General features: G+C 38.5%; 3 protein-coding genes across 4 annotated transcripts in view; 1 reads left to right on the top strand and 2 right to left on the bottom strand.

The window, feature by feature from the left end:
* The first annotated feature begins 1,352 nt into the window (after positions 1 to 1,352).
* LOC149832885 (2-C-methyl-D-erythritol 2,4-cyclodiphosphate synthase, chloroplastic-like) lies at positions 1,353 to 5,130 on the top strand. The gene is made up of 4 exons (XM_090014764.1): positions 1,353 to 1,500; positions 1,601 to 1,866; positions 2,693 to 2,823; positions 4,593 to 5,130. Exons 1-4 carry the CDS (start codon positions 1,388 to 1,390, stop codon positions 4,824 to 4,826), a joined length of 744 nt encoding a protein of 247 aa, XP_089870890.1. The 5' UTR covers positions 1,353 to 1,387; the 3' UTR covers positions 4,827 to 5,130.
* A 1,677-nt stretch (positions 5,131 to 6,807) lies between these two features.
* Positions 6,808 to 8,898, bottom strand: LOC149832886 (expansin-like A2). Its single transcript, XM_090014763.1, has 5 exons — positions 8,587 to 8,898; positions 8,367 to 8,476; positions 7,744 to 7,922; positions 7,403 to 7,535; positions 6,808 to 7,257 (listed from the first exon to the last, which is right to left on the bottom strand). The coding sequence occupies exons 1-5, from the start codon at positions 8,705 to 8,707 to the stop codon at positions 7,009 to 7,011; spliced, it is 792 nt and encodes a 263-aa protein (XP_089870889.1). The 5' UTR covers positions 8,708 to 8,898; the 3' UTR covers positions 6,808 to 7,008.
* A 1,952-nt stretch (positions 8,899 to 10,850) lies between these two features.
* The window catches only part of LOC149832887 (MICOS complex subunit MIC60, mitochondrial-like), a 39,777-nt gene continuing 33,986 nt past the window's right edge, over positions 10,851 to 16,641 (bottom strand). For both annotated transcript variants that reach the window (XM_090012622.1, XM_090012623.1), the window contains 6 exons: positions 15,738 to 15,830; positions 15,391 to 15,510; positions 15,074 to 15,151; positions 14,488 to 14,667; positions 11,736 to 11,837; positions 10,851 to 11,568 (listed from right to left, as the gene is read on the bottom strand). In XM_090012622.1, the coding sequence (XP_089868748.1) occupies positions 11,335 to 11,568; positions 11,736 to 11,837; positions 14,488 to 14,667; positions 15,074 to 15,151; positions 15,391 to 15,510; positions 15,738 to 15,830 (807 nt within the window). In that variant the 3' untranslated portion in view covers positions 10,851 to 11,334. The remainder of the gene's footprint in view (positions 11,569 to 11,735; positions 11,838 to 14,487; positions 14,668 to 15,073; positions 15,152 to 15,390; positions 15,511 to 15,737; positions 15,831 to 16,641) is intronic.

Raw genomic sequence — 16,641 nt, forward strand, 5'->3', positions numbered from 1 at the left:
CCGGATCAGCTCCCCCAAGCAATAATATCCCGTAACTAGGGGGTGGGTGGGGAAGAGAGAGAGAGAGAGAGAGAGAGAGAGAGAGAGAGAGAGAGAGATTAAGTGATCTGACAAATCACTGTGGGAAATGATCTAACATCCCGACCGTCCATTGATTCAATTACACATCCCCTGCGCAAGTTGTGGGTCCCACCAAACATGTTTTTGATGATGTCATCATTGGCAGCTATAATGATGGCCGTTGATCACCACAATGGACGGTGGGGATGTTTGATCATCTTCTCGCTGTGATTTGAGAGATCATCACATTTTTGGATCTCTCACTCTCATTTGTAGTGTTTGGTCTGCCAAAATCAATGAAAAGTGACAATTTCTACTCATTGTAATTTAACGGCAAGCTGAGTGGGTTGAGCAGACAAGGTGCAGCCATAGTAACAAATATCAGCATTGTTTTTGGAAAAAAAAAATGTGAGAAATTTTTATCTTAAATAAAAACATAAATAACAGCAAACATTGCCAGGAAACTGTAAGTCTTTTAAATTTTTTATATGTAAAAGTTGATTTTTATTTTTAATTAATTTTTTTCTGAATGAGAGAAAATAGACATTTTTAGTTTATCACAAGAATGGTGTTTGCTTTGAGGTTCTAAACTGTCGCTATGAGCTCAGCTTGTGTCTAGACCAGGTTCGACCAGACTCGAAAAACTCATCCCAAGCCTTGGCCCTTGTCCAATGTCCACTTATACTTTTAGGAACCCTCATCGAGAACCGGGACAACCTAATGGACCTGCACTCCAGCTAAACAAACCCTGGATAGGGCCCACAATCACCCTGCTGGGCCCACCTTCCAAAGCTACAGACACACCCGTCCGTCAGCGGGTTTGATCTCGCGCCTTCATTTCAACGACTTCACATACACCCTGCTGACCATGAGAGCAACATATATTTCACATTAGTTTTGTTTTCCATATGTTTGCATTTAAAACATTGTTTGAATGTGCATAAAAATTATAATATTCCAACGGCACATGTATAACATGTTCGATTGCCACCAAACAAATCCAGCAAAACAGACTTGGGTCTGGTCTAGTCTGGTCTGGTCCCATATCTAAACCAGACCCATATTAACGGAGTTCACTGCTAACACATTTCAAGCAATGCAGCCCATCTTAGACCCGGATCCCGCCTGGTCCAAATCATGAACTCCTCCAAGACTGGAATTCTAGTTCAGGCAAAGTTCCTTGTGGACCGGTCTTGTGGTTAGGATCTCTATTGAATCCAACCCGAATCCGACCCGTCTACGAAAGCATCAAATCCCATAAGTAAGGAGCGGTGGAGAAGAGATCCGAATAGAGGAAAGAGAAGATTCCCATCTCTCTCTCGCTCGCATGGCGACGGTCTCTTCTGCAACGGCCCTCTCCTTCTCTGCCTTTCCGGCGAAGAGCGCCGGAAAATCCCTCTCCGGCCATCCCTCCGTCATCCTCTTCCCTTCTCAGAAAGAGTAAATACACCCTATTTTGAATTTCTCTTGTTAATTTCTTCGTCTTCTTCGTGTTGTTTGAGTCTGGTTTGATGGGGAGTCTGTATCGTCGTGCTTTCAGCTGTTTCGATGCTTCCGCGGTCGGTCTATCGATATCTTCCACGAGAAGGAGATGGGTTGCAGCGGCGACTACCCTCCGAACGGAGACTTCTGCCGAGGGCAGAGACGAGGCCGAGACTAAGGTAGGAGGGAGTGATCACCCCGGCGTTTCGCTTCCGTTCCGAGTCGGCCACGGGTTCGATCTGCACAGGTTGGAGCCGGGGCTGCCGTTGATTATCGGAGGGATCGATATCCCTCATGACAGAGGATGCGAAGCTCATTCGGACGGTAAATTTCTAGGGTTTTGATCCTTTGCCGTTGTTTCTCCAGGGTTCTGTCTTGGGTTGTTTTTTTCTTTTTTCTTATAATAAATTCATTTTTTAATGATATTCAGTATAATTTCATGTTTAGTGCATAGTTTCGATGGGATTGAACTGCAGAATCAGGAAATTCTTTTGATCAGTTCAGTCCTAAAATTTGCCCCATAGCTTGCTGAGAAACATGCATTGAATTCATCGAAAAAATTGGAAGCATAGAGAAAATGGTACTGCGAATAAATCAAGTTCTAGTTTTTTTTTAGATAATTGTTGATCGAGTTTATAATCGTGACTTGTTGCATTTTGATGTTATGTTGGAAAAGAGTTCAAAATTTTACACTGAATAGCAAATGAAATTGACTATATGACTGTGGGAAAACATTTTATGGCTTTCCACTCTTTTTTTATTTTTGATTGGAATTTCTGACTTCTTTATTTTTGGTGCTGTGGGAGAAAAACTTACATTCATAAGGCCCATTGTGGTTGTTTTATGTATCGGTTACATACTTAACCTCTTAGGTTTTACACGCTTTGGTTGATTAAGGGTCTTTAAACGCATAGGTGACTAAGGGTCTTTAAACGCATAGGTGACTAAGGGTCTAATTGGAGGAGTAAGACAATTGGTATGTTGTCTATAGCAAGTTATGGTTCTGATATATGAAATTCTTTCCAATGAATTACATTAACCATGAATATCATGTTTCTGCCTATGTTTTTATTGTGCTTGCTTCTCTTTTCACATTAAATGAGTGTACTTGCATTTCCGTCCGACTATTGAATTGAACAACAAATTGCAGGGGATGTGCTGCTACACTGTGTTGTTGATGCAATTTTGGGAGCGTTGGGACTTCCAGACATTGGTCAGATCTTCCCTGATAGCGATCCTAAATGGCGGGGTGCAGCGTCATCTGTCTTCGTGAAAGAAGCTGTATGCTTCTCTATCCATATCATTGCATCTCATATCAGCTTTCGCGATGCAAATCTTTTGTTTTTTTTATTGAGTTGTTATGAACAAGGAGTTCATATTTTGTGGCCTTTTTTACTTCTCTTGTTTGGTAAAGTGATGTTTTCAAAAGGGCCCTTCCATCAGTTTAGCTTGATGGGATTTCCATGTTGCACATGTATATGCAAAAGGATTTGCCATTACAACCATCTTTTCCACTTCAGGATAGGCACTTTGTTGAATATCCAAGTTTGGTGTTAAATACTTTGCCATGAGGTGTGCTAGTTAGGCAGTGGTTGTTTCAACAATGATGTTTATTTGAGTATTTCTTCCATAATTTGTAAGCATGGCAGTTGCTATTCTTCTGTGTACTCTGTATTTCTTATGCTGTTGTTGTTACAATTTTTCTCTGAACAAAGAAGGAGCTATTTTACTTAATATGAATGGTAAAAGGCTATGGTTTCAGAGGAACTAATTGCCCATGATAGAGCTGAAGATGTGCTCCGACATTTAATTTTCACTTGTAAATGTCTAGATTCATGAGAATTTCTGTAAAATAATGCTTGCTGAATTAGCTTGTGTGGTTCTTATTCACCTTTAACCACGAGTTTGTTTCCTCTATCAAGATACATGCATATGCATGTAAACTTTGTATATCCTACAATTTTGCTTGCTTATGTGTATATATGGTATGTGCATATATGGTATGTATACATATTCTTGTCATTGCTTCAGCTTATTATCAGTTATTTGGTTGTGAATCCTGAGTTTTGTGAAGGCAGGCCATGTCTAGTTGGGTGTGTGGGGAGAATGAGTTGGGAGAGAATCTTTTGTTAGCCCTTCATATTGAGTCTCAGGGTTCATCATCATCTTAAATGATAAAAGATAGCTGATTCAAAGTCAGGATGTCATGCAGTTGATGGTTCATCTTTTTGTGTTCTATGAATGCACCCTCTCTGGTTTCATGTTTATGTTATATCACGGGTTCTATTTTTAAGGTATTAGTGTGCAAAGCACATTGTAGTAAACTAGCCTATCTGCCTAGCAGTTTAACTTAATCTCTTCACTTCTACAGAAGGAAGCGGTAGTCTCAGATCCAAGTTGATTGATATTTTTCTTTCATTTTTCTTGGAGTTTTCTAGAAAGATATTTGCATCAGCTGGCATAATTTCTTGCGTATTGTACTGATATCTTATAGTCCTAGTGCTGTTTCTGATGTTGAATGGTTGTGATGATTTCTCAGACCTTATATTGGTTGTGTTGTCTCTGAATGAACCTTTTTCTCAAAATGTGATTTAAATCGTCATTTACCTGTTCCATAATGAATAATTTGGCATTATAATAGCTCTGGAGATTTGCTTTTGCACTTCCAGAAAAGCTTTGACATCACCTCCCCTGAATTTTGACGACTCAAATATATCTGCTCTAGATACACCAGATAAGCCTGGCTTTAAGAAGATATACTAACTGCTTTAAAAGTGTATCATATTAGCTGAGAACTGCAGCATCACTTGTGATTGGAACTTGTGGTGCCATGGCACTGGCTGGATAATTTTATATGAATGATTTGAATGTCATTATCATTTTTGAAATCGTATTCTGTCACTATTGCTAATGAACATCTCTTTTTATTGTGGAATAAAAGGATGGTTTCTCTGATCTTTTGCCAGGATTCATATGGCTCTTCTTCCTTTTCTGGCCCCCCTCCGTTTTCCCCCTTATATTTATCTGTTGTATTATTCATGTTTTTTCAGGTCAGGCTCATGCATGAGACAGGTTATGAGCTTGGAAACTTAGATGCCACCTTGATCCTGCAGAGACCAAAACTGAGCCCCCACAAGGAGGCTATACGATCCAACTTATGTGAGTTGCTTGGAGCAGATCCGTCTGTGGTCAACCTTAAGGCAAAAACTCATGAGAAAGTTGACAGCCTTGGGGAGAATCGAAGCATTGCTGCTCACACTGTAGTTCTCCTAATGAGAAAGTAATGCCCTTGAAATGGCCAAAGATCTTATTATTTCAATGTCACTACAAAAAAATCTCAGCTCATGCCACCAAGTAGGGCAACCTTGTATCTCTGGTCCTTCAATAGATGCAGCATCTTAGATGCCTCGCACAGCTAGTAGTTTAGGTGTAAATGGAGGAGTCATTACTTTCCCACTTTGGGGGTTCTTAGGTTCTTTCGTATCCTTTTAAAGAAATGGTTGTATACTCATATTATGAGACTTTGCTTGTTAGTTGTAAGCTTGAAAGAAATATTCTGATTATGAAATCATTAATTGTGATCCAATGTCATATCAGTTGTCGGTGCAGTGATCTGCGTTCTGCACACTGTGTCCTCTTTCATGGGGGCCACCATTCAAATGGATTGGTTACCCAAAACTCGTTGAAAAGTTTAAGCAAGGGATTGATGATCGCAGGGCATCAGTGAGTCTTCGTTTCATGCAAGTGGGCAGGAAATGAGTCCCCTATGAAACATATGAAACTCCAAGGTTTTTATGAGAAAACTCTTTCCTGGGGAAGGGAGGAAGTGTGACTGCGTTTACATAGGCTCTGTTTGGGAGCTCACAGTTGGAGGTGGCTAAGAAGGCAACTAAGAAATTTACAAATGCTGTGGATTTGACATTTCTTTGTTACCTGTTTGGGAGAACCTCTAAAAATTCTGGTCACGGATTTAAAATATCTACTATCAACTGTTTCGGTTGAAATATGGATTTTGCAATTACTTCCTTAGATGTTGGTTCCCAAACTAAAGTTTTCATCACAGTATTTGAGAATATGGATTTTGACAGAGGAGATATAATTTGAAGGCACAACGATACAGGGAGAACACAAATAATATTGTGAAAACCCATAAAATTACAAATAAAAGAGAAAAATGAGGGAAAGAACTGTTGAACAAAAAGAACAGATTTAAACTCAATTTACATTCATAAGCATTTGTTCAAACACTTGCAAGGCAAACAAAATGAAAAACCAAAAACCATAGGTAATACAGTCACAATTGGGCTTATACCCAGTGTAGATGGAGTTCTTAGCGCTAGAATGCAGTTAGGATTTTCTTAACAAGGTACCCACAAACACAACTTAAAGGGCATGTTTGGAAGAGAAAAAAACTCTCATAGGAAATAGGAGAAAAAAGTTTTGCCTATGAGAGTTTTTGATATGAGAAGCTTTTCAAGAGAACGTTTTTCGTTTGTTTGCGTAGCATGCGAAAAACAGAGTGGGAAAATGTGAAAAGATGAGAGAGGAGGAGGAGGAGGGTGGTGAGATGGATGGTGGCTGTGGAGATGGTGGGTGGTGGTGAGATGGGTGGTGAGGAGTGTAAAAATAAATTTTTCTTGGTATAAAACATTCCCCCACCCCCATTGAGGAATGTTTTTTTATTAAAAAGTGTACTTTTTAGAAAAACTCTCAGCAAAAAAGTTTCTCTTGTTTGGAAGGATGGAAAAACCGGTACAAATTTTCCATTTTGCAGCACTTTGCCTGCATCTTTCTCGCTTCCAAATCTGAAAATAAGACTTTCCAGCAAAACAGAGAATAAAACAAGAAAAAATGTAAGAGGCACCAATTTTGCATTGGAACGTACCAGAATACATGAGACAGACCAGGTTTCTAACTTTGTTGAAAAACGATCCTCGCACCCTTAACAAAAACCACAACAGGCGATAGTGCAGGCGCCACCAGGCAAGTGTTTAGGACTTCGTTGATGCTGTCATAAATTTCTCAAATGGTGTGTCCAAAATTTCCAGTGGCCGGGGACAATATTGCTCCTACTGTCCTACAGAGGTGAATATTTGCGGCTCTGAGGGTGGATGTGAATTTGTGTGCATTGGTTTGGCCTGGGGGATCAGAACCTGGCAAAGCCTTATGGAAGACCAACATGCCTAGAGAGACCTAGTTGTATTGCCATCGATGGAAATTGAATTTGTGGCCTCACAGTTGAACCGTTGAGCTGGTAGTTGAGGATTGATCAGAAAATTGTTGATAGAACTGTTAGATGATATCACAAAAGCTGTTCCAGAGAAAAACAAAAAATGAATTTTTGCCAAGTGTTTAATCTTACTACAGTAAAACAAAGACAATAACAAATACAAAAATAATAAACTAATATTGAATTTTTGGTTGTCTTCTGTAACTGTAATTGTCACGAGTATGCACACCCTCCGTTCATTTCCAGTTGCTGTCATCACAGTGTGGACATCCCTCCTGCGCAATGTCATGAATCTGAACGCCAGAATCATAGACAGATCCAGGTCTCCAGTAAGCTGGAAGGACTTTCTGGTCTGCCCAAATCCATTTTCCGTCGAATCCGGCCGTCACCGCAAACCGGAATTGCAGAGGCCCCGGAGGAACACGGCTTGTCTCCCATACTGCCCCATGACTCCTTGTCATGAAAGTCCAGTTTGGAGATCCTAACTGCAATCAAAATCTGCTATCGTAAGTAAAACATTTTGAATGGAATCATTCACTTGTGTTTAGAACTGGAGCAACAGTAGTCATACTGATGTCTCTCAATTCATAAGCATCTGCAAGCAAAACACACACAGAGATTGGAGAGTGCCTGAGCAATATCAACGGCGACGATGTCAGTTTGTCCCCCTTGAAAGAAGAATTTGACGGCTAGATGATGTGGATATTGACTGCTCTCTTCCACTCTCACACTCAGGTTCTGGTTTGCATAGTCACAGGGTATCCTGTGTGTTGCATACATGCCTCTCACTGTTAAACTCTATTTTAGTGCAGTAGTACAGAAAATAACTACGTAGACAAAAACCCCAATTCAATTTGCCATGATACTTGAGAAAAGCTTGTTTACAAAACCAAACGAAAAATAAAAAGAATGGAGAAACTCTATAATTTGATGTTCATTTATGATGTAAACCCACTCCTGCATCAACTTACCTCTTGTACTCAATTTTAACAATCCCCAACTTCTTGAGTACTAAGCCCATCCCTGGTCGACTCATGGCCATGAATGCCATATCGCTTAGCACCCAACCTGTCTTGTTATTAGAATTGTGGTCTATCAGCACCACCTTTACCCCATGACTGCTACATAACCTCGGGTTCTTGCACCTTATCTGCCCATTTAACAACATACCAATTAAAAAAAAAATTAACTGGAAAATATTTTGAATTGACGAGTTTCTTTTGCTTTATAAGAATGGGAAGAAATTTCTCACTTCTCTGTTTTGTCTTAGATTCTGTGATTCAGAGCGGTTTGAATTGAGATTTTTTTATTTTTTTTTAGAGAATACCACCCTTAACCACAGCTATGGAACCACCATAGACCATGGAGCAGAAATTTCTCAGTTTTCTGTTTCTGGTCTTGGATAGATTCTATGATTCAGAGCTGTTAGAATTGAGATTTTCAAATCTTTGTTTTTATTTATACCCTGAACCATAGCCATAGCACCATCATAGACTATAGAGCTTTATTTAGTTCAGTGTTCTGTGGAAGTACTTCCCTAGCTATGGGCAACAAAATATATTTGCTTTAACCATAAGAAAAGGGTGGTGAATACCTGAAAGCATCCTCCACAACCGATGCCTTCCCTGAACAACGTAGTATTAGCTGCCCCAACATACCCTCCATTGAAACCCAAGGCCAGAGGCCCATACCCACAAGCCCCAACTGGTAAAATGTAAAAACAAAAAACCATTTTTTTTAGAGTTGAAGAAAAGAAACCAAACAGAACTACCCATGAAAGATTGAAAGAGAAATATGAAAGTGAGAATCAAAACCTGATAGAGCAGAAAGGGAGGAATAGTAAGCAGAAAACGAAGTATGCACGCAACGATCACAAGCCATGGATGAAGAGCAAATGAAGAGAAGGAAGAGACCCACTAAAGAGAAGAATCCCATGTTTGTGTTTTTGAGTCTTTGACAGAGGAAGGATCTCAATGAACCAAGAACGAATTTTTCTTCCTTCCCCCTTTCTTTTTTAGAGCAACGTAGCTAGCGGTGGCAGTGGGCTACAGATGGTGAAATAAGTTGGTGAAATAAGATCATTTACAAAGAAAAAAATGGAGGAAGGAGACAAGAATTCATAGAACGAGGCACAAAGATGTGGTGGTGATGATTATGGATATGGTTGTCCCTATCTACAAGTCAGCATCTAGTAGGAATTTGGAAAAAATGGGTTGCTTTTTATGTCGTATATATTGATGAGCAGATAAGAATAAAGAATTGTCCATCTGGACTGCATGCCAAGCAAGAAACGACTCCAAATCTATGGCCTTAAGTGGGACCATCCTTCTACTGGGGTGATCCTTTACCTCCTGTTTTACATGATCTAGCCTGCTTGCTCACATCTGAGCCGTCCATCTCGGAAGGCAGTGCTTTTTGTTTTGCTATAGTGGTTGCCCACTTTCTATGTGTATGGGATCTTAAGAACTCAAACATGCATATTTAAATTATAGCTGCTAGGATCAGGTGTGTCGTATTTTTTCATAGATAACAAAAATAGTGATGGGAGTCATGATTCTTTCAGCAATCTCGATTTTCATGAGATAAGAATCCTAATTCCTTTTGCATGAAAATTCAGATTCTCATAAATGAGAATCTTGATTTCCTCAGGAATCCTGATTCTTGTGTTCACAATTAGAATTCTCTTGAGAATCTCCATTTTTTCAGAAATTTAAAATGGTGGTTACCATTTTGTTGAGCACCATGTAAACTCGAGTTCACCATGTTTGCAGCTCTGCATCGGCTGGGTTATCTTGGTTTGTGCTCAGTCTTGGTTCTAAGGTGGTGAAAATGGGACCAACTTTATGAACAACATCTCTATTTTTAGAAATTTCAGGTCGTTTCTAGAAATTGTTCCGTTTCATGAACTTGGTCATGTAGTACCATTGGAATTGACACCTTTGCAAACGTATCGCATCATTCCCAACATGCCCTTGGGGTCACAAAATAGAGAGATAATTTAGCCAATTGCACAGTGCCTGCTGCATCAATAGATTCAACACGGTTATTCCAATAAGCCAATAGGATCACATACTGAAGGACATGATTTGATGGACAGTAGGAGAAAGAAATGACAAATGGATAATGGTGATGGTTTCCCATATATGTCGTTTACGAAAATGTATAAAAGGAAATAGACCAATAATTATGAACTTTATTGGAATGAAAACAGAAGAACCACCAGTTCCCACTCGTCCTTGCTAATCAATTAATCTCTCTCTCTCTCTCAAGCTATAATAAAAGCAGCTTATCATAAAAGTTTTAGGCAAGTGTTTTTTTATGACGAAATTTGAGGCAAGTGTTGATGGCTGATATGATCATGAGGTTTTCTGAAAGTATTTATCCACCAAACACTGGTCAAAAGAACAGGAGTAACCATACTTGCGTTTGTTATCATCATCAAACTTTTAGTTAAGAAACAAATCTTGGTAAAACACAAAAACATGCTAAGTAAGAGATTCTAAGGGCAACCTAATGTCACTTATGAGATCTTCCATAGCTTTCAAGATGGATATCGTTGGCATCAATTTTTTCTTCTTTTTTGGGGTTTTGTCAAGAAGGTTCCAAAAGCGACAATAATTCTGTAAAAAGGGCTGAAACACCTTTGACATACATCTGACGATCAATGATTTTTAGGTTGGATTTAAAAAAAAAAACAAAAATAAAGCGGTGGCTCATGATGCTGACTGAGAATTTTTGTCAGTTATGTTCAAAGAGATAAACATGGAAGGTGGTTATAGCCATGGTGCAACGTTTAGGGCATGTTTATTTTGGTCACAGGTGAGAAAGTAGAAGCTGAGAAAGTAGATCACAAGGTCAACCTTGTTATCTACTTTCACAGGTTTCAAGGCAAAAGGAATCACAGCTGGAAATCACAATAACTACTTTTTCATGTTCCACTAACCTCGAGAAAGTATGGTAATTATGATTTACAATCACAGGAACCAAAAATCACAGAGCATTGCAAAAATGCCCTTAGCTCCACTAGTAAGCCAATTCATAATGAGATAAAAGATGAAATTCAAGGGTAACAAGAAGGTTGAGTCTAAAAAGCCATTGCTGCAAGCATAAACGACTGTTCCTGCACCTAAACACCTCGGTGGCTCAGAAGCATGTGAAGTTTAACAAGAATCTTATTCCTCCACAATTCCTAGTTTACCGTAAAATACAGAACATGCGACTTCAATTCGTATCTTGAAGAGACCATTGCCTACCTTGTCATGCAAATACATTATAAGTTTCTCCTAACAAAGTTAAAAATCATTTGCATGCTCCATTATGTTGCATATAACATGCGCGACTAAATGGAATTTGAGTGTAGATCCAACCACCAACAGAAGTAGCTGCATTTTCCCATCTTATGAAAGCAGCTTAAGGCCAAATATGCAAAGTCGCCCAGGACCGATACTAGGGCAATGTTCTCTCAACCAAATAGCAAAATTTTGATTGACAAGGAATGGTGTGGTTACAGATGAACAAGTCAGTCTGTGTGGCGGTGTTCCTCACATTAGGTCATTTCAAGATTAAGTATAACTGACAGCAGTAGTGTATGACTGGAGCAACGAAAGTGCTTGCTCTGTCATTGCCCTGTTTCTTGCCAACTTCACCCACTCAGACGCAAGCCCCTCTGCCTGGCTACCAGATACGCCTAGCTCTAATGCATCTGCTGCTTCAGCAAGTTTACCTTCTGCTAAAAGTCTCTCCACTTGACTAATTACAGACTCAATGCCTTTGCCGGATTCAGCATCTTCCTTCACCTGAACATATACAAGATGCTAGATCAGCAGGCTAAGTAGCTGTTTAAGTGAGCATGCTTAACTCTTTTATGCTATCCAGTTTTGTGTTCATGCCACGAATTTAGATTTGGTTCTAATTGATAACCAACATTGTACGCATGGATCTGCAAAGGTAAATCAAGGGGTACCTTCAGAAAAGATGCCACAAAAGCTAAGGAATGAGCCAGCAAACCACCACCTCCAGCTGGTATAAGTGTAAAATGCCGCAGTGTTCTTTTCAAGGCCTCAAACTACAATTTCAAATCATAAAATTTGGTTAAAAAAAAAGAAATAAGAAAAGAAGATTTTTTATATTTAAAAAAAATAAAACAGAAAAAAAAAAACATATCTAAGACCAAGATTATTTTCAAATCAATTTCAAATATAAAATTAGCAAAGTACAAATTTTTCAAAACATGGCACCAACTAAATTATCATGAGTTGATGCATATATTAAGGAGCCACCAAAATAATCTCAATGATTCAAAATGTATCTTATTGATAGAATTAGCTTAAAAGGATGCAGCCCTTCATTCCCTTTTTACCTCTTCGGGTTCCCATTGAAAGGAAACAAGGTTTCCCGAAGATGTTCACCAAATCAACAAAGTGGACACTCAAAGAATTCCACCAAAGCACCAAAAGAACATACACAAGCCAAAAAATGGGCTCACACCAAATCCACCCAAGGTGGTTAACACAACAAATAAAAAATAATATTTTATTGAAGGTAGAATAATGCAAGAAGCATACATAAGAGAGGGGAGTCATCCCCTATTTATTGAAGGTAGAATAATGCCAGCAGCCCCATAGAGACGTTGGGAGAGGCCCCAACGGCTCTAAAATTCTAAATAGAGCGCCCAACGTCTCTTTGGTTTGAATGTTGACGAGTCAACTTTGTTGACTAGTTGGCTTTTAACCAAAAAGACTAACCTAAAACTAACCTATCTATCTATATATATACACATTATTTACATTTTTAACACCCATACCATTTAAAAAATCTGTATGGTGTGTATCAATGCAATTGTGCATATTAAAAGCTATCTGATGAGGTTCTACCTTTTGAAATTTATTGATTTGGCACCAGCCGTGCATTATCCTTTAGTAAAAGTGAGCCCATGGTGAACTTCATGTTTGATCTTATGCAATTTAATACATGGGCGCAGCATTACTTCAAGAAAATGGATCTCATAAATTTCTAATACTTGTTGATGATCATTTGAAATATACACAGGAACTTATTCATGATCCAAAAGGGTGAGTTGGACAGCTTCATGATCCACAAGAGTGCATTTGATATCATTTTTGGGGATTCAATTTCAGCTGAAACAAATGTTTTCCAGCTTCAGTTGATAATACATCAGTGTCCAGGTTTGGAGTTTCATTACTGTTATCCAAGTCTTAGTGTCCACCAAGGATACTGTGCTTACAGAACTTCATGAAAATGGATATTGGTAGTGTTGGCTGATGATCATCTGATACATAGGTACTGGGTACTTATGATCCACAAGAAAGAGTTGTTTTTCTCACTAATATAGCTTGCTGGGATTCAATTTTGGCAGAAATAAATGCTTTTAGCTTTTGCAGATAATATGTCAAGATCAAGGGTTGGAGCTTACTGTTATCCGAGTCAATTATCCACCATACACACCTAAGAACACATTGTTGCACAAAGCATGGGCATACTTTCCATGCTATTATCTTTTCAACCTCTACTAGTTTTCAGTCAAGGCTATCCACACGACATTCTATGTGATGATTTTATTAAATTAGCTTTATAATGTCAAGTGTATATCAAATGAGCTGTTTGCATTTATCTCCCCTTAACTTCCCTAAGATTAGTGTGAGGGAGAAGTTCTCATACACTGCTTTCTCATGTGAAAAAAGGAATAAGTTGTAATTTTGTACCATTGTCTACCTAGACCACCAAAAAGGTAATAAACATTTCCAATTATCAACCTGCATCTAGAAAGTTGTACGCCTCAGTTTTGTAGTTTTCAATAAGCAGCCTCCTTTTTATCAAGTGATCACTTTCATTTCTTCCTTTTTTCTCCATTTTCCAGTGATGATGCACCTATCATTTCACTTTGAACCAACTATTATTCAGATCCATGGCTGTAGCAAGCCAAGTATACAGCTCTACTACTATTGATAGATAAGCAGATCAGCAGAAATGTGAGCAACACCCCTTGTCGTGCTATTTTGAATAGCAAGAGGAACCAACCATTGGCCCAGTCTACTACTCAGGTTTGAGAATTGGAATATTCAAAGGTCAAACAAAATCATGTGAAAAAACAATTCCAGCTCCAGTGGCAGCAGGATTAAGGGATAAAAAAAAGAAAATACCATAGTTTAGTATTCTTCCCATTTTCTGCTTGGCAGTTCTGATGATTCAATAACATAGCCAAACATCCACTTAACAAGCACGATAGCAAGTGATAACATCACTATACTTGATCATTTAACTAAGCAACAAGTGATTTATTTGAGACAAGTAACAAATAATCATTTGAAAAAGAAAAAAAAAAGAGGGAGAGAGATAAAAGATTGCTGCCTAATTAACATTTCTTAGCATGATAAATATAACATATTTTGTGGAAGTCTTAAGCCTATGTCTACCAAAAAACTAGTCCTCAATTGTAATTTCAATACCAAGAAATCACTGTGGAGGAAAACAGGTTTTTCTCCCATTTAAATAATATAAATGGAACATGGTTATACTAAGTACAAGAGAAGTCAGTTACAACTGCATACTTCCAATAAACAGGTGATCTATAAATTAGGAAGAACATCCAACGTCCAGCATGCCAAGGAACATGTTCAATAACAGTTATGACAACAAAATGATAAAGCATGCAAAGCATGACCACACATAGACCAGAGTAGCCATTCTTGTGTTACCTTTTGATTTAGTTTCAAGTGTGTGTATGTACCAGACTTTAATGTTTCATCTGGCAGAGATGACAACACCAAATTTAGAAATGAGTCTCTATCAATGCCATCAACAGAAGACTGTAAAGAAGATATCTCTTTCTCAATTGGAAGCCCTTTAGCTAATGCATCTTCTAAAGCAAGAATTCCCTGCATAGCCAATGGCAGAAACAAATCTAGAAACTACAGGTCTTACACAAGTCTATATTTCTTTTAATGAAATATAAAACACACACACAATTGACTATCATTTTTTTCCATGAGAAACGAGGAAATCACCCTCAGGATCAGAGACCTAGTCTCGCTGGCTAAGCCTGTCGTACTTACGGTCACTTTTCCGACAGTGTAAACCCATAGCGTACCTCTTGCCCCTAAGGAGATGCCTTGCTTCAGCACGAGCAAGGGACATAATGTCATTGCCCCTTCTTATATGCAAGGAGCTGACGTCCATGAGAATGGAACCCTGACCACCTGTCTAGCAGCCAAGGCCCCCTCCCACTGAGCCAAACCCCTTGAGGCTACAATTGACTATAATTTATGAAGGCAAAAAACTTACCAGCACAAGGTTGTGAACAGAGTGACTTTGGCGTGCCTCTTCTGACCGTGCATAAAATGCCATGCATAAAGCATTAATCTGAAATGATAGACAGACATGAATATCCAAAATCAACTGGTAAAACATCAAAAGCATTTTTTAACTGCCAAAAATTGTCCAAGAAGTGAATGTAGTTGCACTGCTAAATGATAGTCCTTAAGCATCAGAGGTCATAAACAATATGAAAGAAATTGGTAACATACTTCAAGACGAAATATATTAATTAAAGACCTCAATGCAAAAGTCAGATAAAGAATAAATCTAAGAACAAGCCATACATGAAGATTTGCCTCAGCGAGTTTTTCCAACTGTGACGACTTCTCACTTGCAATTGCTGCTGCTATTTCAGCTTTTGCTAGCTCTTTGGTTTTTTTTAACTGAAATTCTGCTTCTTCCTCCTGCAATGGAATGAACACTGCAGTCAAACCTTAACACAGACGTTCCGACTGAAAAGGATAATTCTTTTGCTCCCTATGCAGTGCAAAGGCCTTCCAGTTAAACATTTTTTTACTTTGTCTCTCTCCATGCAACCCCGGCATTTACCCTCTGCCACTACAACAAGAACTTCTGTTGCAGAATTGGAAGGTGAACCCGTTACAGATCATACATAAAAGAAATCTAATACCTTATTCTGCAATTCAATCTTTAGCTTCTCCTCTGCTTTCTCTTGAAGCGACTTGATGGAAGCGGCTGACCTTGCTCTTTCTTTGTTGAGCTCCTGAGAAAATGGTCCGTTCAGAACAAAAGAATCTAGTTGTGTTAACTTTCAAAATGGGTAAAGATACACTGTCCAAATGCAAAGGCAAAACCCTCACTATATACTGTCAATCATAAATTTTTAAAATGGACTGACTAGGAAAAACTTATATATACATTGAAAACCTGGAAGCAAGGGACATTACAGAAACTGTCACTTGAATAAAAAAAAACATGGAAGCAAGAAACCACAGAAATTGTCACTGTTATCAACAACTATAGCCTTCTGTTTCCACCAGAACCAATAAACACATATCTTAGAATAGAATAGCCAATCTCATCAATTATATGAAGAAAAAAGAGCAAGTAAATTAAAAATTGAGCAAGAAAAACTCAATGCAGTGGGTAACAAACTCTCAAAAAAAGAAACAGCAGCTACATGAAACATCCATACATTGTTCGACTAATGAACATCTAGAAATGACCTTTATCAAAAATCCTCAATGCAGCTATGAACGTAACCATCATTCTATAGATGCTTTAATAGCCACTATTACAAGAAGAGAAAGTCAACGACTCCTGCCCCACAATCTAGACAATTTATCCTGATCATGACATAAAATCTCACCAACATAAGCCATAAGCCAAGAGAAAAGCGGTATTGCAAAACCTACCCAGAGCTGCATCAAGAATCAGCACAATCAAGAATGCATCATAGAATGGACTAACTCTACAAAGGAGTGGCTCAGGTCTCCGGGAATCATGAAGAACAAACCAAAACGTATAGGAAAAAGTCAACAGTATATTATAGGAAGTAGTTGCTGTTAGAAAGT

This window comes from Nuphar pumila, chromosome 7 (genome assembly GCF_984573655.1).
Source record: "Nuphar pumila chromosome 7, dmNupPumi1.hap1.1, whole genome shotgun sequence".
Classification (NCBI taxonomy): domain Eukaryota; kingdom Viridiplantae; phylum Streptophyta; class Magnoliopsida; order Nymphaeales; family Nymphaeaceae; genus Nuphar; species Nuphar pumila.

Bases quoted from the DNA above. Each gene is read 5' to 3' on its own strand.
- LOC149832885 (XM_090014764.1), top strand. From the start codon at position 1,388: ATGGCGACGGTCTCTTCTGCAACGGCCCTCTCCTTCTCTGCCTTTCCG. The intron at 1,501-1,600 runs GTAAATACACCC...TCGTGCTTTCAG, and splicing joins CTCTTCCCTTCTCAGAAAGA to CTGTTTCGATGCTTCCGCGG. The intron at 1,867-2,692 runs GTAAATTTCTAG...AACAAATTGCAG, and splicing joins ATGCGAAGCTCATTCGGACG to GGGATGTGCTGCTACACTGT.
- LOC149832886 (XM_090014763.1), bottom strand. From the start codon at position 8,707: ATGGGATTCTTCTCTTTAGTGGGTCTCTTCCTTCTCTTCATTTGCTCT. The intron at 7,923-8,366 runs GTATTCACCACC...TTAAATGGGCAG, and splicing joins GTTGTGGAGGATGCTTTCAG to ATAAGGTGCAAGAACCCGAG. The intron at 7,536-7,743 runs GTAAGTTGATGC...TGCAACACACAG, and splicing joins GTTAAAATTGAGTACAAGAG to GATACCCTGTGACTATGCAA.